General features: G+C 43.6%; 1 protein-coding gene across 1 annotated transcript in view; it reads left to right on the top strand.

Moving 5' to 3' along the window:
- The window catches only part of ATP9A (ATPase phospholipid transporting 9A), a 510313-nt gene that overhangs the window by 118745 nt on the left and 363977 nt on the right, over positions 1–27591 (top strand). Inside the window, exons 6-8 of the mRNA XM_078652049.1 lie at positions 1416–1467; positions 11831–11925; positions 13382–13462. Of these exons, the coding sequence (XP_078508175.1) occupies positions 1416–1467; positions 11831–11925; positions 13382–13462 (228 nt within the window). The remainder of the gene's footprint in view (positions 1–1415; positions 1468–11830; positions 11926–13381; positions 13463–27591) is intronic.

Below are 27591 nucleotides of genomic sequence, written 5' to 3'. Positions count from 1 at the left end.
TTCTGTTTCACAGAGGAAAGAGGTTATTTACATATCAAGCAACACTCTGTTTATCAGTTTGTTTTATCCCTCTTCTGACAACATTCAGAGGTCATAAAACATGCCTGGTTTCTCCTGCACTGCCTGCATGGCCTAGTTACGTGTACACTCCTTCAGACCTGTCTCTTCATTGCTCGGTACTGTGAGCATGGGCAATAAAATGAATGCACCTGGTAGCCCGAGCTGAGGCTGGACGATTCCGTCTGTGGTGACCCTCGGAAGTTTCACCAGTGCATAATTTGAGCTGGTGGTTTCCGGTCCCGTAATTGTCATCACCGGCTCTAGTGACAGTCCATCACATGGTGGCGCTCTCTGTCTAATTTTGAGATGAGCACAACAACAGTGTTTAATAAGCCAGTATACAAATATACCGTTTATTAACGCATGCCTTTTCCTCACAGGGAATTACAACGCGGTTGTTATAACAACCGCGTTGTAACCACGCATACCATTACCCCGCAAATTGTAACAACGACTTGCGCAGGGGGGGGCGCTGGATGTTGGTATAATTTACTATTCTAACTCCAGTATGTGCAACAGCAGGTAAGGTGTTGGATTTTAAATTCAACACCTACTGCCCCTTCCGTAAGTCGTTGTTTCAACTTGCAGAGTAATGGTATGCATGGTTACAACGCGGTTGTTGTAACGACCGCATTGTAATTCCCTGCACGGAAAGGTTTTCGTGGTAAATGATGTTTACCCAGTATACATTGAAAAAATAATACCTGCCACTCATGCCATTATTCTAGCTTTGGCTGGCCTAAAATAGTCTGAATTGTCACACTTGTAGGAGAGCGCTGGTTAGTAGTTGAGCGTATACTGTCACTGGCTGCGGGTGGTACAGGCTGCTAGTGGACTCCCAGCAAGGTCCCTGGCACTTACTTTTTCACAAATGAAGCAATGGGTAAAGCTGTTACTTATCTCATGTGACACCCGATAAGACACAGGCATACCCGATTGGGGCTCCAACGACCTGACTCAAAACATGAGAATAAATATATTTTTTGGGGGGACGGGGGGATTGGTTCACCAAAGCCCACATGAAGCTACACCCCTGATCCAAAGCCCACTCTATGCATATATTAAATAATTTGTATTAGGAGGTTTGTTGGCATCTGCGTTGTCAATCCAGAATTTAAAAAAAACAGTGCTGATTAGAAAGTTGGGGTACATTGTACTTTCTAGATGTTCTTGACTGCTTGTCCAGATGTCTGCACTGGTGGTGTTTTATCTATATATGAAGTGTGGTAGTTTTAGAGGCTTAAAAAACCCACTGTATCGCAAATAAGTACACATCGAGCTTCTGTGCTGCATTACTCAGTGGGAGGTGATAAATGTTGCCATTTTCAATAACAGATCTTTTTTTCATACCACAGAATCAACGGGTCCCCGCAGACATGATCTTCCTGAGAACGTCGGAAAAAAACGGTAAACATCTGGGAAACATATTTTAAGTACCATTAAACTTCCTGTGGTCATTAAGAGCAAAATATTCATTGGTTAAAAAAAAAATCTGCCCTGCGGTAGAATTGTTTAGGCTTGAGAAGTAAAATTTAAAATTTAAACTGCACCTTTCTTTCTTGGCCTGCGATATTTTTTTTTCTAATGACTTTCAGTCACTCATTTAAAGGGGGATAGTTGAACCCAGATGGGGCTCCCAGCTGGTAAAAACACACAGTGGCTTGTGTTACACGGCATGTTATACAAACAGAGCATGTTATGATATTAACACTCTTCAGCTTGGCTTTGCTCAACTCTCCGACCTTTGGAAAAATCAAACCCCCCTCTTGCACTGACGCTGTAAAAGCAATGACGACAAACTGGCCATTGTATAGAGAGAGAGAGAAATTCTCGACAATATACTTAAACCTAACACTGCATCAAACCCACCATTTCAGCTTACTTTCAACAACTAGTTTGCTAAGTCTTAAATGTACTATAGTTATATGATTATATTTGTAATTTGAGGCATGTTTATATTATTTCATTTTTTTTATAATTGTATTATTTTATCATTTTTTTAATAGAAAGATATAGAACACATACATTTCCAGTTTCTCTGATCTAGCTCTTATTATTTTGATTTTGTACTATTTTCGTCGGATGAGGGAAACAGAGGTTCATAGCAATGGTGATTGGTTCAATATCCCGCCATTTGGCGAAGAAGGAAAACAAGATACTGATCTTTTAGTTACAGAGCCTCCACTATTTCAGTTAGCATGTAAACAGGTCCACACTTTCACGGGTTTTGATTTGTTGTGAAAGCTGAAGATACAAGTTGAAAACGAGATCCAATAGCTTAAGTATATATTCCAGCGTCTCCCAATGTGTGGGTCGTGACCCACTGGTGTGTAGTAAACCAATTTTTGGTGGGTCGTGAAAGCCCTATTCTATTTGTAAGTAGTATTAAAATAGTTTAGCCCGGTTTGTGCGCCAGTGCTAAGGTGCTGACGAAGGTTCATATTTCCAGTTTTAAAATAAACCCTCACAAGTATTTCCAAGCAAGGCTCAAGTTGAGCCTTCTAGTATTTGTTGCTGCTGTTTTATTTTTACTTCACAAAGCCATTTCAACAGAGAATGGGCTTACTATACACAATCATACACAACCTTACCCCCTGTGTATGTCTTCCACACATAGAGAAATATGGATATAGCCTAATGGCCAAATTGGCCATATGTCTTCATCTCTCAAGCTTATATTAAAATGAATCTGACCTTGTGGAATGCAACATGGTGCTCATATAAAGTGCACTAATGCCTTTTGGACATTTTCATGCTATATAAAACAGCAAATATAAATAGGGAGTCAAAAATACACCACTGGGCTTCATTTTAACACAAAAATGAATATGAAGCCTTTCCTATACTTTCCTGCAAAAGTGTTTTTTCTCTAATTTGCTAATATCTCTGGTTTCAACGTCAAGATTTTTTCAGAAGCCTTGTGAATTTAGTAAACGGATGCCACAGGCCAGCATCCCACTCAAAAAAGTTTTACAGCTCCACACCCCAGTGCAGTTCACCATCTGCCACTCTTATGGGCAGACCAAATCTTGGCTACAGTCCAATATAGAAGGGTGTGGTCAATATAATGAGGTTTACAAGCAATTGCTGTTATTAGATTAAAAAATCACACCCACCTCATGTCCATTAAAGCCAGATGGGTCATGAAAGTGTGTCGTTCTAAAAATTGGTTGTGGTTCTAAAACAGGGGTCTCCAACCTTTTCTGTATTGAGAGCTACTTCTGCTCAAGGAAAGCCCTGCTGAGCTACTAGCATATGTTATAACTGTAAAATAGTGGCAACATGTGTTAACATTAAACTATGACCACTCTAAGCAGTATTATACGAAGTGACCACCCAAGCAATCCAGACAAGGTTACCAGCAGAAGTGTCAGGAAAACATTTCTCAATATTAAATGCCACCAACTCACTAATGAAGTTACATTTAAATTATCAAATGCTCTGTGGCACAAAGGACAGAACTAGAGCAGTAAGTCTCCATAACTCAGCTTGAATTATCATTTGGCTATGAACTTTAAATGTGTTTTAGAATTAAAATATTTAGCCTTTGTCAGCATATTCGTTTTTCAAAATACACATTTTTTCTATCAAATACCACTTTCCATTTTGGGCAAACAAACTCAGTTTCAGAATAAAAACATTTTCTGAAAATAAAATTACCTTTAAAATATCAGTTTTAATTTTTAGAAAACACTCAATCCACAAATATCAGTACTATCATGTAAAAATGCTTCATGCAGACAGATTTTTCTTAAAGTGCCCAGGTACTACAATCATTGGTAATGGATGTTCACCATAGCACCAAGGATGCCTTTTTTATGTGAATAATGCCCACCATTATACCACAGCCAGCGTAACGAGGCTGGACGCCGTAACATCCTGGATGCCCAATGTATATCAGTTATGGCCATTATTATGGGAGGAATAGTCATCATTCTGTCAGGGGTGGCTCAAAGTGGGCCAGTCATGCTCTTAATATGTCAATGATGGCAGCCGGTATGGGAAAACTAAACAAAATAAATACCTGTAATAGTCAAAGATGACCATTATTACACCATGGGCACTATTATGCCATGAACGGACACAATTGCACCAAAGATAAAACCCTTATGATGCGGGCCAGCATACACATTTGACGGTCCTTGACTCTAGGCGTAGCTTCCAGGAAACAACACTGTTTATTAGAGAGGGACACCATGCCAGACAGGCAGACACATACATGAATGCAGATGAAGCTCTTATTTTTTCTTTGCTCTGGATCCATATCCTGCTCCTCATAGCTCCTGGGTTAATCATGCTCCTAACCAATTTTAACTCTGGCTCCTACAGTCCCAAACTTTGGTGGGTCAGCACTGATTACTATCGTCACTCTTTGATAGTGCATTGTTCACATATGTGCTGAAACTGATGGAGTAGGGCATACAACATGGCAATCTCCTTGTGATTTAAAGTTAGAGGGGATACAAAAGGTCATGTGGCAGACCCCGTAACCGAACCTAGTGGTCTATTATGATGGCGGACGGACCTGTGTCCGTCCGCCACCCCCGAGGTGGAGGGACCGTCCGCAGGGGCAGCGGCATTCCCTCCATACCGATTAGGATGTGACCGCCACCCTGGCGGTCACATCCCGTATCTTTAACATTGCGGCGGGTGCTGCTTCTAGTAGCACCCGCCGCAAGGTTAAAAATGCATGCTTTGCATTTACATGCACAAAGCGGCAGGCACCACGCGGTGCCTGCCGCTTTGTGCATGCAAATGCAGGTGGTACCCCCCATGCAAATGCAGGGGGTACCCCCATGTACACCCGACCCCCCCTTCACCCTGGGGGTCCACAAGGGGACCCTAGAAGCAAAGGTCCACATGCTTTTCCACGTCCCCAATGCAGCTACTTGGTTAAACTGCTATGATTGCGCTGTTCTTGGTTTTAATCTGAAAGAGACTAATAGCTATTAAAGTTTTCCTCGCTATTTTTTCTCTATTCAATTTTTAATCTCACTCATATTTCTTTTTTGCACTGCACTTGTTCCCATTTAATGGTCACACATATGGTCTACAAGTAATTTGGGGATTGTTACCCTGTCTCTTATGGAGGGCATGGATTTTGTCTCAATGATCCAGAGACTCACCATCCCTACCTTTGGATGACCAAATGATAATATTGATCATTAACAAGACTTTGATGGGAATCCATCTCTGGACATTGGGTCACACCTACTGTTGCTAGTGGCTATGTGCGTTGGAACATGAGCATTATACTAAGGTTTGACAGGATTTCACTTTGCACCTAAGTGTTGGCCATTGGTCTTATCACTTTCTAGTATTAATTTTACTACTACAGACCCCCAGGTTTACTTTGGTTATTCATGTTAGTTGTTAGGGGATTTAGCCTGGCTGGGTCTTTAAACTTCCCTGAGACCCTCCTATCCTGTATGTTATATGCTTATCCATTATCATCCAGACGTCTCGCTTTGCCCCCACCCAGAGACTGAGTTCATTGCCGGGCACTGGACACTACTTACATGAAATATTTCCTCCACTTTAAAGAATAGTATATATATTTAGGTTATGAGTCAGATGTTTCTGAATCAGGTTCTAATACATTTTCTTTCAGCACTGTTGTCATTGATGGCCTTTTGCAATCTGTTGTTGCAGTATGGCAGAAGGCATGTGAGACCATACAGTAGTTTCTGAGAATGCAATGACCCCAGGATCAGGGCGGAGTCTCTTTGCTTTAGTGCAGTTTTTCTGATCTGTCATTCCTGAACTCTGTTGTAGGATGTGACCGTGCAACCTCATAGAGGGTCATTTCTTAAGCCCCCGTCCATAGTAACAAATACCTCCTCATTTGGTTTGTCTGATCATCTGTGGAAGATGATGGCGCAAAGTCTTTGCCACAACTGTGCAATGCCTGCACATGAATATTTTGTTGTTGTGAAAGGTCTGCCCTGCCCTGATTGCTTTCCTTCCCTACATTTGAGGGCATGCCACACAAATCCTTTGACAGTACAGCAACAATCCATTATATCAACCGGCAGAGTAGTATGAGTTGTCGGACCATGTGGTAGGAGGCCAACGGCTGTGGTTGTGGACAGTCCAATGTGTCAATTTCCTAGGGACAGTACATTTTGCAGGGACCGTGAATGTAAATGTGGACTGTAGAGTAAGTGAAATACAGGCCCCATCAGTTGGGCCAATGACTGTTTTCTACTAATGCATTTCCATTCTTTCTTTGTCCTTTTTGCCTAACGTTGTACCTGCCTTCCACATGGACCAGTCTATCACTTCTTTCTCTCCTTCTCATGGTACCAAGAAAGGAGAGAGTTTACAAAGACTGGACCCCCAAGCATGCCGTCTCTTTTTATGCGGACTTCACCAGTGAGGACAGTGTGAACAATCAGGGCTTCATGGGCTTTGTTGGAGCCAAGAAAGTCAAGGTGATCACTAAATGTACAATTTTGCGCTGGGTCATTCTGTGGACAGAGATCTGTTTTGCTGTGGCCTAGAACCAGTAGCGGCTCCTCCGCTAAGGCGAAGGAGCAGGAGCTTCGTGCCACTGCTTTTTTGTAGTGAAAGATAGAGAAAATAAAATTATTATAACTTGTGTTAATATCATTTTATTTTCTCCTACTTCCGCCCGCAGCTTTGCATGTGGACCCTCCTAAGGCCACCCAAAACAGTCAGGCACACTTCGCATGTTCTCCATGCAGGCTTCCCCCGCGTCCTCCCCCACCCACACAGCTGTATTACATTAAAAAAATCACATTTTCAATAGGTGATGAATCTAGTCTGTTAGGCAATAGATAATAGATACAATCCTTTTCAACTTCTCTATGCTTGTCACATGGTATTTCAGGGGTGGCATTTTACTGTTCCTAACCCCAGATGAAAGGGAATCGACTGTGAGGTTGCCTCAAACCAGACGATGCAAGTGTGTTGACAACCTTGTGGGTTAATGACTTGTAAACCCATTACCAGCGTTGATCTTGGTTTCCTGAATTTCACCACCTGGCTCATAAGTGCTGTTAAGTGGCAAAGAAACCAAGGTGGTGGCCTGTTACAATATGATTATATGTTGTAAATCCTTTGTTTGATAGCAGAGATATGATTATGCAGATAACAATGCACAGCCTCTTCTACCACATTATGCCAGACCAGCCAGCTTTTGGCTGTTTGTTAACATTTGTTGCCAGCTCCTTTGCTATTTTTTGTTTAAGTTTCAGTTTGTTACTTAGCTTGTGTGTTGTACATCCATTTTCCTTTGTGCTCGCTGTTCTTCTTTGAGCAAAAGGAAGATATCCCCTTTTTAGGTCTCGTGGCGTTGAACAGCGCGTAAGCGCTGTCTCGCCAGAGATCTATTGTTGCTGGGTCTGCTTCCCAGGAGACAGCACCTGGCCGCGCGCATCTCCAAAAAGGCGATCGGCGCAGGCCACGCGAACGCTCTCGCCGTGGCCGTCTCCTGGGAAGCGTAAACATACACAGGCACACCTCCCCCTGCACGCATGTGCACACACACTCGAGCGCACATGCACGCACACAGAGACACTCCCCCCCCACCCCCCGCCGTCGCACACATACACACACTCACACACGTGCGCACACACACACACACACACACACGAGCGCCCCCACCCCCAAACTAAGGCCCATTTACCGCCAATCTGGTGTTCTGTCGCCTCCGCGGGGCTCTCCCTTGGGCATGGGAGCCCCGCGTCACCACTGCTCCTCGGACCAGGAACTCCGTGGGCGCGGGCTTCGCGCACAAGACGGAAGTCCCGCCCCCACGCTAGGTTTCGTTTTCGAGTGTGTGCGCACATATTGCAGTCATTGGCCATTTTAAGAAGGGCTCGCTCTCCTGTCCAGCAGCTCTGTCGCTCTGCTTTCGTATCTCATCACGGGGTCTCCTTTCAGCCTTGCAAGTAAGTGCCTGAAACACAGGCATGCTCTTAATGTAATTCATTTGTGTTTGGCGCATTTCTCATTTTAACAGCATGCCTAATTGATTCCCCTTTTCATCTTACAGCAAATAACTCAATTATGAGGGTTTTGGCCATTATCCAGCACTTGATGCCCTGCCCTGTATGCCCCTAGAGGGCTTAAGATGCAGTTTCTGTGGTATAGCGTTGTGTACCTTCATTCTGCCTGGTAATGGTATTTTCTGTCTGGGCTCGTGCTACTCTGTGACCACATTTAATGGCGCAGTATTTTATAATAAAGAGCAGTCGATCGAACTCAGACATTGTATCCGCTTCTGCTAGCGGTCTAGTTGTAAAGGCTAGATCGTGGCCTCTTGCATTTCGGGCAGCTCAGCTTCTTGTCTGCATTTTCATTTATTTTCTGTTCGTGGGCGGCTCAGCTGGATTTTGCTTGCACGATTTGAAAAAAGTGAAAGCACCGTACACTCTTGCCTTTATAATACAATGAGTAGTAGCAGCAGCCTATAACAAACCCCAGCCCAGAGTTAGAGGTGTAAGTCACTCGAAGGAGATGGGACGTCTTCACTGACTTCTCCCTCCGCCTCAGTACCAGTTGACTCCATTGGAGGAAGGATATCAGCCTTTAGGTCAATGGCACCATAGGTGGAAGGAACTCTGCCTTTAGTTTGGGCACACTGAGGTTTGTCCAGTGTCCATGAACGCTTTTGCCCTAGCTGAAATTCAAACTTCTACATTTGCTAAAGGCAAAAACCTTATCATAGAATGGAGAGGAGGGATTGGCCTAGTTCAGAAACACTATCAGAAGGTAGGCATCTATGCCAAGGGTTTTAAAATCAAAAAGAAAAGTCCGGCGAAAGGAGGCCTGTTCGGTCCACTTCTTGAGAAAACCGATTTTCTTCATAGTTCTCCCTTAGGATTTATTACAACTACTAAAGTAAAAATAATGTTCTGCTTCTTTACATCTCCAACACTTTTTGACATACCCCTTCACTACACCAGAACTTTCTAAGTTTTAAGGAAGCCAGTTGCCAATTTTAATTCAAGTTCTCCCTTTTGGTCTCAACTGCAGTCAGAAAATATTCCACCAGTAACTGCCCATCTTTGATGTTTGGGGCGTCAAGAATACCAATACCACAATGATTGGTTGGGCAAGGACGCTTTTACCAATGCCACAAAAAGTCAGTGACAGCAGGGCTGGAATGGGAACCATAAGCAGCCATAAGCAGCCTTGACGAAAAATCCTTAAACCAGCCATGCCCTCCTAATCTCCTTGCACTCTCATCCTCTCTCTTTCCATCCATCCAATCGCTTTCTCCTTCTTTACTCCTTTTCTGATCACTTTCCCCTCTACCCACTCTATCTCTCTAAGCCGCCCTGTTCCTGCTGGGGTGGAGGCGAGGGGGAGAATGACAGAGGCACAAGCAGGGGTCTTGGACTTTCAAATCCGTTCTCCAGTGGCTACAGCCTCCCGGGAAATGTGTGAATAATAACAGCTGTGAGCCCATGCGTGAGGTGCATCATCAGAGCTGTGTGAATAATAACAGCTGTGAGCCCTGTGCCTGAGGTGCATCATCAGAGCTGTGTGAATAATAACAGCTGTGAGCCCGTGCCTAAGGTACATCATCAGAGCTGTGTGAATAATAACTGCATTAAACCAAAAAGGAGCTTAGAGGGATTTAATGGTGCTCAAGGGATGGCCCTCCACTCAACTACATACAATCACAACAAATCCCGGCACCAAGGACTGGATATAACTTGCTCTACTGGGCTAGATTTTGCATGCATATCCTATGTCAATATATTTATTATTTGACATAAGTACTACTGAGCCACTCTCAATGTAGCTGTGGATCAGGTTATGCCCGACAGTCCAACACTACATCACTGGTAGTGTAGTCTCAAATTTAATCTAAGAGGCTCAAACACATACAGATTATATTTGACATGACCCGCACTGTCCGTTCTAAAAGGAACAGACCACTCACACATTTATGGCAAACATTCTGTCCCAAAAAATATATGTGGTGACAAAGAGAGGTACCGACATGTTTCACTGCCTACTGAGTCTATTGGCAGTTTCATCAGGGCTCACCACATAGTCACTGCACCCGAGTTGGACATCATCCATACAGGCACCTCGTATTGCCACGTCTTCTCATACCAGCAAGACAAGGTGCATTTCATAAAAACTGTCAGTTGTTGCATCAACCGTACAGGTCTCAGAGAAGGGACCTGGACTCATCCCAGGAACCTGGGATGAACACGGATGATGTCCAACTCGGGTGCAGTGACTATGTGGTGAGCCCTGATGAAACTGCCAATAGACTCAGTAGGCAGTGAAACATGTCGGCCACAGGTAATGGTACGCTAGTCTAAGCTACCAGCCCTTTTATTTCCGCAGCCTACATCTGGTCCCCAATAAAGTTATATTGGTGTAGCTGCGGATTTTAATCATCACTCTTTAAGTCACACCAAGATTTTTACACTTGGTTTTTCTCGTGCACCTTTATGTTCTTCCTTTGAAACTCTCTATTTATAAATTTTGTGTTGGACACGTATTTCTTTCTCTTCCGATAAAGAGAGGTGACCGATGATGAGAAAGGGGTGAGAGTCGGTACCATCAGCTAGTAACCCCGAGGGTGTGCGCCCGTGAGGTACCTCTCTTTGTCACCACATATTTTTTGGGACAGAATGTTTGCCATAAATGTGTGAGTGGTCTGTTCCTTTTAGAACGGACAGTGCGGGTACTGTCAAATTATATTCTGTATGTGTTTGAGCCTCTTAGATTAAATTTGAGACTACACTACCAGTGATGTAGTGTTGGACTGTCGGGCATAACCTGATCCACAGCTACATTGAGAGTGGCTCAGTAGTACTTATGTCAAATAATAAATATATTGACATAGGATATGCATGCAAAATCTAGCCCAGTAGAGCAAGTTATATCCAGTCCTTGGTGCCGGGATTTGTTGTGATTGTATGAATAATAACTGCGTCAGCCCTGTGCCTGAGGTGCATCATAAAAGCTGTGTGAATAATAACAACTGTGAGCCCTGTGCCCGAGGTCCATCATCAGGGCTGTGTGAAAAATAATTTCCGGCAGCCCTGTGCTGAGGTGCATCATCAGAGCTGTGTGAATAATAACTGCGTCAGCCCCGTGCTGAGGTGCATCATCAGAGCTGTGTGAATAATAAGAGCTGTGAGCCCGTGCCTGAGGTGCATCATCAGAGCTGTGTGAATAATAACTGCGTCAGCCTCGTGCGTGAGGTGCATCATCAGAGCTGTGTGAATAATACCAGCTGTGAGCCCGTGCCTGAGGTGCATCATCAGAGCTGTGTGAATAATAACTGCGTCAGCCCCGTGCATGAGGTGCATCATCAGAGCTGTGTGAATAAAAAGTGCTGTGAGCAACAGCATACTCTTGCACACACCCTCACTGCTCACCAATTCAAAGTTTGCTAAAAATGTTATGCAACGCATTGTCATACACAATGCCAATAACTCAAACTTTAATGCTGCGAGACCTATTGCATTGTAAATGCTTGTTACTAAATATATCCAGGTCTATTAATTTTGATATGCTCACACATAAACCCCTCTTTACTGGATGTGACATACTCCTGGGACATGCATAGAGAAACTATAGATCAGGCCATTTACCAAAATTAAAGTTAGGAGTGATACAACTGCGTCCTTGCTGAAAAAACATTAGAGCTTAGATAGCAAATAATATAGTATCTACTTTCACTCTCTAATAAGATTTTGGCTAAGGTTTTTTTGCTTTATGTTTTCTGTATATGGTAATTAACATATAAACTATATTTTAAAATCCACAGGATCTTGCTTCATACGCACGGACCAGCTGGATGGTGAGACAGATTGGAAGTTGCGCCTGCCTGTTGCCTGCACTCAAAGGTTGCCTACAGCTGCTGTAAGTCTTTTGTCTACTGTGTTTCCAGGTAAAAAAGAAATCTAACAGCTTTTGGGGCGTAAAAAAAGAAAATGGATTCACTCCTTAAGTATGCTTGCTAGTTCAAGTGAATTCTGTTTTAATGTGAACTGTGGAACAGTAATAATACAATTGCGTAACACATCTTGGGAGTGATAATTGGATTGTTCCTATTTATTTGGAATTTAATTCTTTGGAGTATACTAATAATACAGTCAAATGAGTTGATTACAATCCAACTAAGCTTATTTATCTTTCCTTTGCTATCAAGGCGCCAATGTTAGGAATTCAGGAGATAATTCGAAAAGCAGAATTGTCAAAAGATATAAATAGAATTGAAAAATACAGAAAAAATTAATGGAAACATATATAATGGATTCTAAATATTGATCAAGTAGTACAAAACAAAAGCAGAAAACAAAATGGAGAGATAAAGGATTGGTAGTAATTTACTTACCTTTGAAATGGTTACAACAAGGCAAGAATTATTGCATTTGGAGGAATATCTTCCATATCACAGAGTGCTGTAGCGGGAAAAACTGTGGACTGTATTCTGTATGTGCTCTGTTCTTGTTGATAGGAGTAGCCCAATGTGATTGCTTAGAAAGTAATGATAGTTAGAGGCTATACTACTATTATTAATTTTCTGCTGCTCTTTTTAGGTTTTTTAACCTCTTAATATGGAAATAATCTTTTCAAAGTTGGACTCTAGTGTTGTTAAAAGGTACATTTTAGGTTCTTGGTGACTAATCAATGTAACATCCAAGCCCTAGTATTTGGGTGAGTCCCAGATCTCCTCCTGGCAGTCCGCAATGCCCACCAAAAGCCTAATTCAGGTGCACACTGCATTTATGATGACACTAGACCCATACTCCTCGAGATGAAATCCCATTGAAGATAAGATATGTGGAGAAAAGTTGTATATTTCTCTACTTTTTTATATGTATGCTTTTCCTTAGATTACAAATGCTGTCTCTCCTTCACGTGGAGTAGAAGTGGGTAGGTCCATCAAACAGCAAAGACCATTCCATACTCTGCAAATTTTTTATTTTGAACACTGTTTCCTTATAAGTCTTTGCCTGCATGTTTCTAAGTAATGCAGCATTCTAATTAAAGGAGTTCATATCTAGTACAGTTTTCTAAATGCCTGTGATATTTGGTCATACCTATCAAGAAACATCAGTTTTAATACGGTTCAGTTATTTTTTAGGAAAGCAGCGTTTGCTCCTCTTTTGTGAATTTAGGTTGAACACATACCGTTATTGATTCAACTCTGATTCTTTTTGGAGAAATAATTGTTAATTTGCAATGGTGTGCTTTCAGTCCAACGATTCAAAAATATGTTACTCTGAAAATATGTGAACTGAAATGTCTTCAGGTCATCACATAATTAATACATTGGAGTGACATGATCCAATATGTTTTCTATGTTCCTTAGGATCTGCTTCAAATTCGATCCTACGTGTATGCTGAGGAACCAAATATTGACATTCATAACTTCATAGGAACCTTTACCAGGGTAAGACATAGTTGACTATGTCAGCAATGTTCATTGCAAAATATATGAATGTATATTCAGTAATTACATTTTTTTAATTTATTTAATCAGAGTGTTTTATATTTCTGGACACCAGTTCAACATTATTTACATAGTACATGCTCAATTTGATTTAAAAACACTAAACAATGTTATTCTATACTTTTCTCATGATTTGTAAAGCATAATACAGTTTTAACAATGCCTGAGGCTCACCTCTTGCTTTTATATGTTTTCATTGTGAATTTATATGGTTACTAAATTGTGTATTAACCATAGTACTAGCTAATAAATATCCTTAAACTTTTCAATTCAAGCTGCATTGTTGACTTTAAAAAAACATCAGATGGTTTATGAAATCATAAATGTTCTCCAATAACTGCCATGTTACATAAAAAAAATGCAATTGATAGCTTTCATCAATCTACCTTGGTCCCGTATTGATTAATTACCTTCTGTGAAGGCATACCAGAGCTTAGCTGTATGTCTCACCAGAGTCTTGTAGCCGAGGATGGTTTTCTTGCACATGTGTAATGTAAGCCTGAAGACTCCACTTATTTTGAGCGGTCTCTCTAGTGCTTTAGTACACCAGCGTGTTGCTCCTGTGCCGTCCTTGGATTCTTTTTACAGGATTTTCTGGAGGTTCACAGACATTTTGATGGTTCACACCTGTTCATCGAGAAAGGTGATTCTACCTTGGAGTGTTTCAAGGAAGGTAGAGGCCCAGCAAGCTCCCTGGATCGTTGACCCCCGGCAAACAGTTTCCTCACCAGTTTAAGAAAGTTTGAGGCTACTATAGGGGGCTGGTTTACAGCCAACAACTCTCTCCTTAATTTTACTTTCCAAGGTAACTATTGAGAGAGTTTCGGGTGCTGAAATAGGAGAGGGTTGTTACTGTTGCTATTTCCTTATATTGAAAAAAGATGTGGGCCTTTGGCTCATTTTAGGACCTTTGTCCTCTGAATGCCTTCCTGCGGAAATACAAATTTGAATTGCTCGCGCTGCCCTAGATCTCAACTGGATGGTATCTTTGGACCTGCAGGACTAATATTCTCATATACCTGTTCTGCAGTTCCAGACAGTGCCTGCGATTTAAGGTAGGCAAGGAGCATTTCCAGGTGGTAGTGTTTCCTTGCGGTCTCACCAGTGCGTCACACTTTGTCACAAAAGTGTTAGCATGGTAGTTTCCCATCTTATGAGGTCAGTGATATCCGTTTTCCCCTACCCTGACAACTGGTTGTTGAGGACAGGATTACCACAGTCAGTCATAGCCTACCCCAGACAATGCCGAACCTCCTGATGTCATCAGAGTTTCTGTAGTAGGGGATCGCTGTGTATAGTCATAATCATGTGAAAAGTCCCGCCCATGTGTGTGGACTCCGGAGTACTTCAATAGATATACAGGCATATGCATCAAAGTAAATACCGGGAGCAAATGGGCAGATTCTCAGAATCTGCCCTTTTGCTCCCGGTATTTTTGCATTTGGGATGCATCATCCCAAATGCAAAAATCGCAAATTAAGGAATCTCTAAATTGAGATTCCTTAAATTGCGATTGCATTTAAGGAATCCCAAATTAAGATTCCTTAAATGCAATGCATGAAAGCAAAAGAAATAGCGAATTCGCTGATAGGGGGAGCAAATTACCATGAAGTTGGACTTCATGGTAATTTGCTAAAACTTTGAAAAAAGCACTTTTATGCATTTTTCAAAGTTTCATGTTGCGCACACACATGCCCTTAGAGTTTGTATTCTCTGTCTACCTACTTCTCATGTTCCTGAATCCTGCGCCATCTGTAAATACTTCTCCAGGAGGACCCTGCATGACAGGGAGAAGATTAGTCTTCAAGGCCTGGAGCAGAGAAGACAACAGGCTGCAGGTGGGACATCTGGGCAAGGAGAGAGCCTTTCCTCCTCCACATCCCATGCTCCCCAGTCGACAAAAGGCTCAAAAACAACGCCGGTCTCGGTCGAAGGCGACAACATCTATATCGAAACCAGGTATGACGACGATATGCTCCCCGTTGACTCAGGGCTCTGGGTCTAAGCGACATCGAAGATCAACGTCGAGGGTACGACGTCGAGGCTTCGGCTGAGGTCAACGTCGAGGACATCCCAGTCCACGTCGACACATCATTGCCGTCGATCTGGGTCTAGGAGACTTCGGCGCTCGCCGTCGAGGTGACACCGCCGCTCACTGTTGACGACGACACGAAGGTCGGTGTTGAGGAGAAGAAGATCGACGTCGAGGAGAAGATCGACATCACGAAGGAGGTCGATGTCAAGGAGAAGTTTGAGGTCAAGAAGAGGATCGACTTCAAGAAGTGGAGGTCGGCGTCGAGGAGGTACCATCGTAGCTCGACGTCAAGAGACCAGTCGCCCCCTGTGGTCAGCCTCTCAACATCTGCAAGTTCTAAATCACGACGATATCGGCACTTGCCGTCGAGGGGCACGATATCCAGGGCTCCCTCTTCAAGGCAAACTGAGAAGGGTAGTAGCTACCTTGGACTCTGAGTATTCCAGGACCTATTCTCCAACTAGGACACTGGAACCTGCTCAGCCTGTGGCTCCTAGTCAGTCACTTCTGCGGCCCAGGACTTCTACTCCTCCGCCTCCTCCTAAAACTCCCCGCCACCTCCTCCTCCGCCTCCTCCTCCTTCGCCTCCTCCACCTCTGCCTCCTCCTCACCCTCCGGCAGCTCCATCTGTGCCCGTGATCCCTGCTGAAACTAGAAGGCCAAGATCATGGCCCCCGCCAAAACATCACTCTCGCAGCTGGCACCGTTCTTCTACAAGGTCTCACCGGCGCTGTCGTCACGAGAGATCACATTATTGATATACTAGGGACACGGCGTCCTCTAGTGGGGGGAGATACTCACCCACATTGTCGGACTCTCCACTTCTGAGAGTGTCACCTGTCAATGACATTGCCACATTTCAGGAGGTTCTTATGAGGGGTGCGGCGAAACTGGGCATTGTGATGTCTGTGCCTACTCCTACTACATCGGTGATTTTTAAAAACGCTACAACAGAGGCAAACCTCTCGTCCTCTGCTTCCTTTGGTACCCAGGTTGGAGGAACGGCGATGGAATTGTTCCTTACGCCTGCCTCGGTGAAATCTGCGCCTTCAAGGCTCCAGATGAAATACCGTTCTCCGGACTCTGACCCTGCATTCCTTCGGGCGTACCTCCCCCTAGGATTCAGTCATCGTGGTGGCGGCGAAGAAGCAGCATGCTCTACGGCTCCTTCGACAACAGTCCCTCCAGACAAGGAAAGCCGTAAGCTGGACTCCGTGGGAAGGGAAGTCTGCAACACTGCAGCCACATCGATGAAGGCGGCTAGTTCTACTGCCCTGCTGGGCCCTTACGGCCGTTCCTTGTGGGAGTCTCTTTACCAGTTCATGGACCTCCTACCTAGGGACAAACGTGAGGATTTCCAGGAGGTACTCAACGAGGGGCTGATGGTCTCTAATCAGATTATCAGCGCGGCAGCGGACGCCTCTTTCCTTGCAGCCCATGGCTATTGCCATGGCGCTGCTCTCTGACGGCATTCCTGGTTGCATCTCATCTCCTTAAAACCGGAGGCTCAGCAGCGCATCGCGAACCTCCCTTTCTCGGGTACCACCCTCTTTGGTTCCCATGCGGACGAGGAGATGGTCCGCATGAAGGCTGAGGTTGAGAACCTCAAAGCTGTTGGCTTGGAAAAGCCTAAAGACTAGCGTAGGAATTTCCGCCCTTTCCAACAGCGTTATTCCTCTCAACGATTCCACCATGGGCAGGGCCGTCAGTCTGGACACCAACAACAGCAACAGTTTCATTGGTCATTTCAGCCATTTCAGAGACGCCAGTTGAGAGGAAGGGCTAACCAGCAGTCCACACCAGGGAACAAAGCCCCAGCGTGTTCCAAGCCCTGAAAGGTTACTTCCCCCTCTTCTGTTGACCACTCCGGTGGGGGAAAGCATTAAAAATGATCTGGCAGAGTGGAAAAAGATAACTCTGGACAATTGGGTGCTGAATATTGTTCGCAATGGATACTGTCTAAATTTCACCAGTCCCCCTCCATCGATATCATCAGTTCGCTCACAACTCCTGTTGTGCGAACTTCAGGTGGAGGCGGATACCCTGTTAAGAAATAGAACTGGTTCCTCCTACCCAGATGGGACAAGGTCTATATTCCAGGTTCTTTCTCGTATGCAAGAAGGACAAGAATGAATTCAGACCCATTCTCGATTTGCGACAAACAACGGATCTGCAGAGAAAAGTTCTGCATGTTATCCCTGCACTAGATCTACCCTCAGCTGCATCAGGGAGACTGGCTATGCCCAAGAGATCTGCAAGGCAGCCACGTTTCAGGAGGCACAACTGAATTTCAACAGGACGTCATTTCTGCTGAATCGTTTGGGGCTACACATCAATCTTTCAAAGTCTGTTCCGACTTCTGTCCAGTGTCGGCAGTATCTGGGCGCCTCCATCGATACACACAAGGCAAGCGTGTGTCTTTCGGAGGGGAGACGCTTATCAATCCTTCGGAAGGCTCAGGTTCTCATGACCATTCCCTCGCCGATGGTGAGGATGGTTCCATGGCGTCTTGTATCTTCCTCACTCCACGTTCACGCCTCCACATGCGGCCTCTGAAGGAATGTCTGGAGGATCAGTGGGACCAGAGTCGAGGGAATTGTGAGGACAGGATTCAGCTGTCTCAACAAGCCGTCCAGTCTATCAAGTGGTGGTGCTCGCCTCACAATCTCCTCCGAGGGATTCCGTTCACAAAGAGATACCTGCTCAGACCGTTGTGACAAATGCATCTCTCCAGGGCTGCGGAGCGCATTCAGACCACCTTCAGCTACAGGGCACGTGGTCCCAGAAGGAGGCCATGTATCACATCAACTTCCTGGAACTCCAAGTGGTTCACCTGTCGCTGAAAGCCTTCCAGCCATCCTTTCTAACCAGTTCCTTGCTTGTCAAGACTATGTACTATCTCAACAAGCAGGGGGCTTGAGATCGCGCACATTGTCTCGGGAAGCGCAGACAATCTGGAACTGGCTGCTGGCCAAGGACCTGACCATAACGGCGACTCATCTTCCAGGTGTGCAGAATGCTCAGGCAGACGCTCTCAGCAGACTTGTTCAAGAAAATCATGAATGGGTCTTAAACAACGAAGTGGTATGAGAAATCTTCAGAAGATGGGGCACTCCAGAGATCGATCTGTTTGCCACCGCAGAAAACAGCAAACGTAGAGACTTCGCCTCCAGGTTCTACCAACCAGGGATGCTGGGGAATGCACTGTGGATCAACTGGTTGAACAGATTTCTATACACTTTTCCACCCATTCCCCTGATCCCGACAGTGTTGATCCAACTTTCCCAATCACGAGCCAAGATGATCCTCATTGCTCCGGAGTGGCCTCGTCAGTGGTGGTTCACCGATCTACTACACTGGTCTCTCCTGCCGCACCTTCGACTTCCGTGTCGGCCGGACCTTCTCACAAAATTCGGAGGGCAGATGGTGCATCCCAACCTCTAGTTGTTAAATTTGGCAGCATGGCTCCTAAGCTAGCGCAGTATGGACATTTAAATCTCCCTCAGAACTGCATGGAGATATTAAAAGAAGCGAAAAGACCATCTACACGGACTTCCTATGCATATAAATGGAAGAGATTTTGCATTTGGTGTGCCTCTAAGGATGCAGATGCTACCTTCTGCAAGCAGGATGCCATTCTTCCTTACTTGCTGCATTTGACTCAATCTGGCCTTAATTTTCATTCCATTAAAGTTCACCTAGCAGCTTTAACTGCATATAGGAAATGCCCTTCACAAGCTTCCTTTTTCCAAATCCCAGTCATCAAAGATTTTCTGGAAGGTTTGAAGAAGGTGTTTCCTCCCATTAGGCGTCCTTCACCCCCGTGGGAGCTTAATGTGGTGCTTTCTAGACTGAGAAGGGATCCTTTTGAGCCCATTCATAAGGCTTCTCTCCAGCATCTGTCCTGGAAGGCAGCTTTCCTTGTAGCCAAAACATCGGCTCGCAGGATGAGTGAAACCCAGGCTCTCTGTTCTCATTCTTCTAAGGTAGTCATGAGAACTCACCCTAAATTCCTTCCTAAAGTGGTGTCCGAGTTTCATGTGAATCAAACGATTTCTTTACCCACGTCTTTTCAGCATCCTTCCCCTCCTGCTGAGAGGTCCCTTCATTCTCTCGATGTTAGAAGGGTGTTGAAATTTTACTTAGATAAGACTGAGGAGATTCGTAGATCGGATCAGTTGTTTTGTTAACTATGGCTCTGTCAGGACTGGTCTTGCTACCTCCAAGCAATCCATCTGTAGGTGGATTGCGTCCTGTATTCAGTTGTGTTATCAGAAAGCCAACAAGACTCTAGTTAGTAAGCCTATGGCTCACTCTACCAGAGGTAAAGCTGCTATAGCGGCTTTACTCCGTAATGTCCCTATTGCAGAAATCTGTAAAGCTGCCACTAGGAAGTCAGTCCATACTTTTGCTAAACACTACTGCCTGGACTCTGATGCCAGGTCAGATGCTCAGGTTGGGCAGGCTTCGCTGAGGAATCTATTTGCACAATAGTGGGTCTGTTTGTTTCTTCCACTTTTTTGGGGATGGGCTTGCCATTCTATTCACATGATTATGACTATACACAGAAATCCCGTACTACAGAAGGAGTAATTTCTTACCTGTAACTCCAGTTCTGTAGTGGGGTATCTCTGTGATAGTCATAAGCAACCTGCCCTCCTCCCCGGTGGATGAAACAGTGATATCCTGAATGCAGCAGGCCTTGCTTTATACAGAAGAAATTAATGTAACTGGCCTTTCGATGTGCATCATGGGATACCGAGGGTCTCTGGAAGGATTCTTAAAGGCACAGTATCCATATACAGACACACTATCCATTTACAGACACATAATGGCAGCCTATGGGGCTTGTCTGTCCAACCCTTCAAAACAACAGGCAGACCTGTAGCTAAAGTTGCATTGGTGCCATGCAAATGTAACCATGTATATACATAGTTATATACGTAAAATGGGTTTAAAATAGCTTGGTATGTGTTTAACCAGTTGGTGATTATGCGTTGTGAGAGAGTCATTTTAAAATTGTATTTAATAGGGAAGCTCATAAACGGAGCGGACAGGCATGGATTTTAGCTGTTCACCATTAGGTGGACCACATATCACTGCACGCGTACAGGTACATCATAAAAGAACAGACAGCAAGCAGCACACACAAGAATGACAAACTCAAGATTCATCATAAAATAACCCACAAGTAGAGCACCCTGCCATACATAGGAACCGAAGCATCATAAAATAAACCACACAGCACCCTGCAATACACTGTAAAAGCACATCACCGAACAACTCACAGTTAGCAAGCAGAACACCATAAAATAACTCTGTAAAGGCACATCATAATAGAACTGCAGCAGGCTGAATGCCCTACAATGACCAAAGAAAGTAAATAAGCGCACCTCAAAATAACTTGCAACCTGTATCAAAGTACACCGCATCGAAAAGGTACAGAAGCATCATCAAATAACTGACAAGTACAGCACTCTGCAATGGCATTCTGAAGGTGAATAATAAAATAACCCACAACAAGTAAACACATCACCCTCCAATGACAGTGTTCAACCAATACAAAACAAGCCAGCATGTCACGTTTAGTTACAACCGCGTCATAGCACCCATCACATACATTATTGTTAGAGTTCCAAACCACAAAACTGTACTGAGAGCCTCCCGTTTCCACTGTTGGTTTTTGAAAATTAAAATATGGCAGTATAATTGACAAGATGTTTTATAGTTCCCCTTTTTTATTCATATGAAATCTAGATCCAGCTCTCTTCTTTATTTGTGTCTGTTTTTATTGCAATATTTGACTGTTCTTTGTGACGCCACTCCTGCATTTGTATTTGTGCCTCGTTACCTAAACTGATTACATCAATTCACCTTTGGCACCGTATCAGTAAATTCAATATGATCTAGCCCTTTAATAGTTTCACTTTTAGAAGCCTTTATTTATAAATAAATGAACATCAGTTTTAGGCAGCAATCAGCACAGTTATGATTGCTTATATAATTGTATTTCCGTCTCGCACTCAACACCGCTAACTTAAGTCGCATAACAAGGCTTAATATACTCATGCCACTGTAAGATTGTAAAAGGTGTGCTGTGGTTTTCCCAATGGATTGTATTGGCTCATCCCTGGGTTGGACTCACTTTGACTCTCTTTTGTTCCTATTCCTTTCAGAACGCAAAACGTCATCATTTATCATTTATTAGTCAGCTTGAATATAAAAAGATTATTGTCTCACAAGCATAAAACACAAAAATAAAGTAAGTCAGTGAAACATACCGACCAATACATTAGCAACCAAAATAGCAAAGGTCAATACAGCAAAAGTCAATACATAGATAAACAACCAATACATAAAACGTATAAAATCAGTATAAAAGCAGTCACAACTTAAGATCAATTTTAAGAACTATCAGCAAAAGTAGGTAAATCCTAGAACTGCATGGTAGGTGCTAACTGTGCTGGGAAACCAGACTGCACAATAGTCAGCCACACTGAGTACAGAAATTTAGATACTGCAGTTACTACAGCAAGCTGGAGGCGCTTTTACAGATTCGTAACGCATGAGCAAAGTTTGTTAGCCCCGGCGAGATCTTGGTTTGGTGTATGCCGGCAGAAGAATTACAGATGTTCTTCAGTTTCTATGGGATAACTGCTCATTTTAGAATTATTCGCATATATTGGCCGAGATGACATAAAGGGAGACATGGGCACATTGCCATATCTGAATTTCAAGAAGTACAACTTTGCAAATGTTGGGTTCATTATATCACGAAATTCTTCTGTCCTGAATACATTTTTATGGAGGATGAAGGATTTGAACCGACTGCAAAACTTCACTTCATTTCACTCAGCTCATCTTTTCACATTAGTTTGTTATTTGGTTGTGTTGTCGAGGTTCTGTGCAATCTTCACACCATTGTTAAGCGCCTCCTCCCTAGCCAGTTGCTTTTTAATCATTTCACTTTGAGTTTTACCCACACCATGCAACTAGCTTGTGATTCCTATCTTGGGTGTGAAGCACATATCCCTGATTATTGGAGTAGAAGGTATCCTCCTAGTAGAGATATAGTCTGATATCTGCTTCTGTTGGAATTATGAGATATAAGGATTTATATACATCAGGCTCAGATAGACTAACTTCAGTATCTGTAGAATGTTGGTTCATGTTTATATATCTTGTTACAGAAAATAAAACACATGCGCGGAATGAAAACTCTAACAAATGTTCTGAAATTCTCGTTTATCCAAAATATTTTTTAAATTGCCACTGTTCACATTCAGTTTGTAGCAATGCGCCCTAAATAGAAATTTGCTTATTAATAGGAAGCTCGGGTGTTTATCTGTTACTGTGAGGTTGTTTAAGGATGTTTGTGGCCTAGGAGGCTTGAATGTCCTCAATCAGTGAGAGACCCTGTGGTAGACTGTTGATGTTTTTGAACCATAGAATGACATAAAAAGGACATTGCATCCCTGAACTAGTGTCGGTCAGTGCCTGGATTAGTTTTTCTAGGTTACCAGTAGACATTTTAAATAAACCATTTTGCACACTTTTCACTTTATACATCTCTACGCTTTCACTGCGTTAGTGCCAGGAGCACCTTCTGCTGAACATATATGTCAATTATAAATTGTGCCCATAATACAACATAATGTTCTATTTATCATCACAAATTATTGATTCACTTATTGAAATGTTGGATTTTTTTGTAGCACTCGTAGAGGCTTCCTTGAAATAGCATTGCACTGTAACGAGTTCGAAGGAAGGAACTCTTTGTACCTTTATTCCTCTTGGAGACTGACAGGTCTGTAAGGGCCAAATGTTCTGGGTTCAGGTAGTGAGAGCTGAGTTTGTGAATAAAACATCCTCCTAGTAGCTTTGGAAGTGGAGATCTCTAATCTATGGTGTCCCTTAGTGTTCAGCTGTGACACAATGGGTGGCTACAGACTGCATTGTGAAATGGAGAGCAGAATATCTGGGTTGTCCGCTGGTCATGGGGTCTGCAATTTAGACGCCAGCACCTGCCACAGTAAATGACCATTTTTTTTTAACAAGCTTAGCTTCTCTTTTGTTCTGGGTAAGGTTGATACTTCTGTGCAGTAAGTTAAAGGAACTTTCCTAGGGGCTACCCAATGGTTTTTCCAAAATACTGAAGAAGAAAACAGACTGTACTTTTATCGGTATCTGAGTTGTGGTCCAGCGTGCAATATCTGTTTTGCTTGGAGTGCTGGAAATCTTTTCAACATATCTTTTTCTGGGCCTAGAGGCTGTCCTTGACCAGTCATTAATGGACTAATATTAAGTGAGCAAATATGTTCAAAATAAAGCTACAGTTTTGAGGCACTTCTTTATGTATCACAAGGCGATCCCTCGTGTCCTGACCTCTTGAGGACCTTTATTATAGATGTGTCAGGGAGGAGAAACACGTGTTCAGAGTTGGTAGTAATCCACTACTCATTTGCTAACATGCCGGATCTGCTAAGGCACCCTTCCTTTTGTGAGCTCCTGATGACCTCCAGGACACTATGGCACCATTCAGCTGCCCATAACAGGGTGTGTTCCTTTTTTGATGTCAGCCTTTTTTTTTTTTACAGAGTTTTATATAGCGCGAACTTGAATTGAATCGGGTATCAGAGCGCTTTACATAGCAACAATTGCATTACATGAGGACACATTCATTTTTGTTAGGCACAGGGAGATTAAGTGATTTGCCCAGAATCACAGGATGTTAAGCGTCATTGCAGAGACTGGAACCCAGCTCCCCGGATTCGAGGTTGACTGCCCTAGGCCAACTCTCTCAGCCTTGCCTTATTGAAATTTGCGGACTGGGGATATGATCTCAAATTGAATCTAAGCCATTGACCAGTGACCATCGAGCCTCTTTAACATTGGAATATCCTTACAAAATGAGAATTGAAGCCTTTTTCCTAGTCTAGCCCCATTTAAAGCACAATGTGTTCCTGTTTTGGGTTCTAGGTCAGGTCAGTCAAACTTTCTAACTTCTCTGTATAAGGAAGAATGAAAGAATTTCAAGAGTAGATAGATCATTGCAATCGACATTAATGCAGCTACAAGGGTTTTCAATAAATGTATGTTTATTATAGACGTTTGTGAGACAACTTGCATATTGAGTAGATCTTAAGACATTTAATCCATGATTTTGACAAATCGAAAATGTGATTGTTTGTGCTATTCAACAGTACTGAACATCATTGTCTGAAAAGCTTTTTGTTTTTGTTGTGCAACGAGGTGAGTTTTAGAGAATACAATGTTTGTTCTCTTTGGGTAGTTCTCTCTGTTGCTGCTATCCTTCAGGTCTTATTGCAACACATTCTTTATAGTATATTGGAGGAGGAGGGAATGAGTATTTCCTTCGGGAAAGGAGATTCTCAGTCTCAGAAAGGAAAATGAGCCATCTCAAATATTTGACAACTATCATGGCCATCAATTCTTTTCTTGTTCTCCTACATTTGCTTTTTCTGTTGTATTTTCTGCAGACTAATAAGATCTACTAATGCTTCAGCTTCTACAAGAGACTCCTCTCACTTCACAAAAAATAGTGAAAGATCTGTTACTCCCTATTTTTTTTATTGTGTATATTTTTGTTAATAGCATGTGTTGCTGTAGAAACAAATGCAGTGCATACTCCCCTGCCATTTAGTGTTGGTCTCAGGCATTTGCATTTTTTTTTTCTTTATAGAATTCTTTCAAATCACAAGATATAGTGACTCCACCCTTAGCTGGCAATACACCAGCCTCTTTGTCGCCCTTTAACTCGGGTAGCACCGCAAACCTTATCACTTGACAACCATTCAGTTTTTTCTTCAGCTAAGCATTATATACCGGACACCTCCCATCAATGACACCTCGCCGTCAGGGCCTCAGGCCCACATTGGGGCTTGTTCCTCTCACCCTTTAATTTAGTCTACCAGTAATGGAAAATATATCCTTTCAATACTGTTCTCAGTGCCACTCCATATTTCTGTGCATCGATCACCCTCAGATCTGCAATCTCTGCCACTTCCCTGACCTGATGGTCTGCCTTATCTTTTAATCCATGAAGACACTTCAGTACTGACGTGAGTGCAGGTGGGCCCACTGGAGGATGCAGAGGCATGAGTCAGAAGATACACCTGATACCTTTGGAGAGAATTGCGTCAAGGCAGAGGAGGAAGAAGAAGCTGGACCTCCAGAAGCACAGCTTGTCCTGTCATCTCCAAGCCCAGATGTGGCCTTTTCCTCTGAGGAAGAACAGTAGCTAGACACAGGTGCCTCGAAGACACAGGGAAGACATTAACACTGGGTACCTTGCCCTCCCGAAACTCAGCTTGATCCAGCCAAATGGCCCGAGCTGAGGCTAACACCACCACCGTAAGGGTCAATCGCTAAACCCAGTACCTAAAACACTTTCGACCAGGCAACCATTGCCTTCTGGGTATAGTGGGCACGGCCAAACCCTTCGGAGCCAACAAAACTCCTACCTTCAGGCACCGAAGCAACTCGTCCTCTGAGCCCGAAGATTCTGCACAGGTCCCTGAAGAACAAAGGGGCCTTTAACCCGACTCTGAGACCTTCATCGGCACGTAAATCTGCATCAATGCTGAAACAGTCTTCCAACGTTTAAATTTCTGCCAGCTCCAGGAACCCATGTGGCGCTGAAAGCGCTCTCACTGAGGGGCTCTAAAGGCTAAGAACAGCCCATCCCGCAATGTCTGCAGGAAGAATTGAATGCTCAACAGAATCGCCTATCATAACCCCCTCAAACAGGAAGAAACACTACAAAGCCTCCAACAAAGCTGACGGAGGCTCTGCTATGCAAGAGGAGGCTCATTTTTAAAGAGATAATCACTTTTTATCCTCCACCGCCTCCTAACCTTAAACAGCAAAAGGACAGAGGCAGCAGTCCTTTCCGCCCAATACATCTTCCTCCTCTTCCACCAACTCTTTCACCTCCTAGTCCTCCTCCCTCAGCCCTCCTTTCACCTCTACTCATCTTCCCTCTTCCCCACTCTCCAGAGGGGTCTCCTCATTCTGCACAAATATAGAAGGTAGCCCAATGCACCCTACATACCGATACTACACACCTTATGACCATGTGCCTATGGATGAAGCATTGGACAACTATAAACTTGATTCCCCCGGGCGACACAGATCTGATCTGTATCCATCTAAGCCACCCACCTCCATCCTATGCCATCCCCCAATCCCCTGAGGCAACACTACCTCCTATGTCGAGGTCATCCATACAGAAGACAGCCAATTACAATAAAGTGGATATGCATGAAGTCTATTACTTTCTGGTAGAGACTCTATTCAAAACACAGCATACCACTTATTTCCTCCCCAAGCGTAAATTGATGCTCAAGATTTCTACAGACACATTTAAGGAGCCTGTTCAAGCAAGGGTAGTCACCCCATGAGTTGACAAAGTAAAAAACATTCTGCCAATTTCTCTCTCTATGTTCATGAGCAGCTTCCCCCTGATTCCCTAGTTCTGCATACTGCCCACAAACATGCCAACACCACAGAAAACGCTCCCTGTCCAGATAAAGAGGGCTAAAAGATAGACATGTAGGAAAGAGGGTAGCAGTGCAGGCAGCTACCCACTTCAAGATCCCCAACTGTGTCAATTTGCTCTCCCAGTCCGACAGAGGGCACTGAGACAACATGCCAGATCCAATCTAGCATTTGCCAGAAAAATTCAGGCAGAAGGGGAGGAGTTGGTGGCATAGGGGAAAACAATTTCAAATTCCGCCATCAGCTGTGCCCTAGATGCAGCTGATAGTGCGGCCTGTGTCATTCATACTAGAGTCCTTATGAGATGCAACACTTTGCTTTATATTTCTGGTTTTAACCCCTTCCAGGCTGATGACGAGCTCAGCTCGTCATGAGCGTAACCTGCCGTGCGCTCATGACGAGCTGAGCTCGTCATGTAACGCAGTATTTTTAAAATTGTCGCACACAGCGGGAAAAGCCGTCGCAACGATGCGGTTAAACCAGGAGTACAACAGCATTTGCTTTTCCTGCCATT

Source organism: Lissotriton helveticus, chromosome 7 (genome assembly GCF_964261635.1).
Source record: "Lissotriton helveticus chromosome 7, aLisHel1.1, whole genome shotgun sequence".
In the NCBI taxonomy this organism is placed as follows: Eukaryota; Metazoa; Chordata; class Amphibia; order Caudata; family Salamandridae; genus Lissotriton; species Lissotriton helveticus.
The sequence above is the reverse complement of the archived record's forward strand: the minus strand, read 5'-3'. Positions and strand labels throughout refer to the sequence as shown.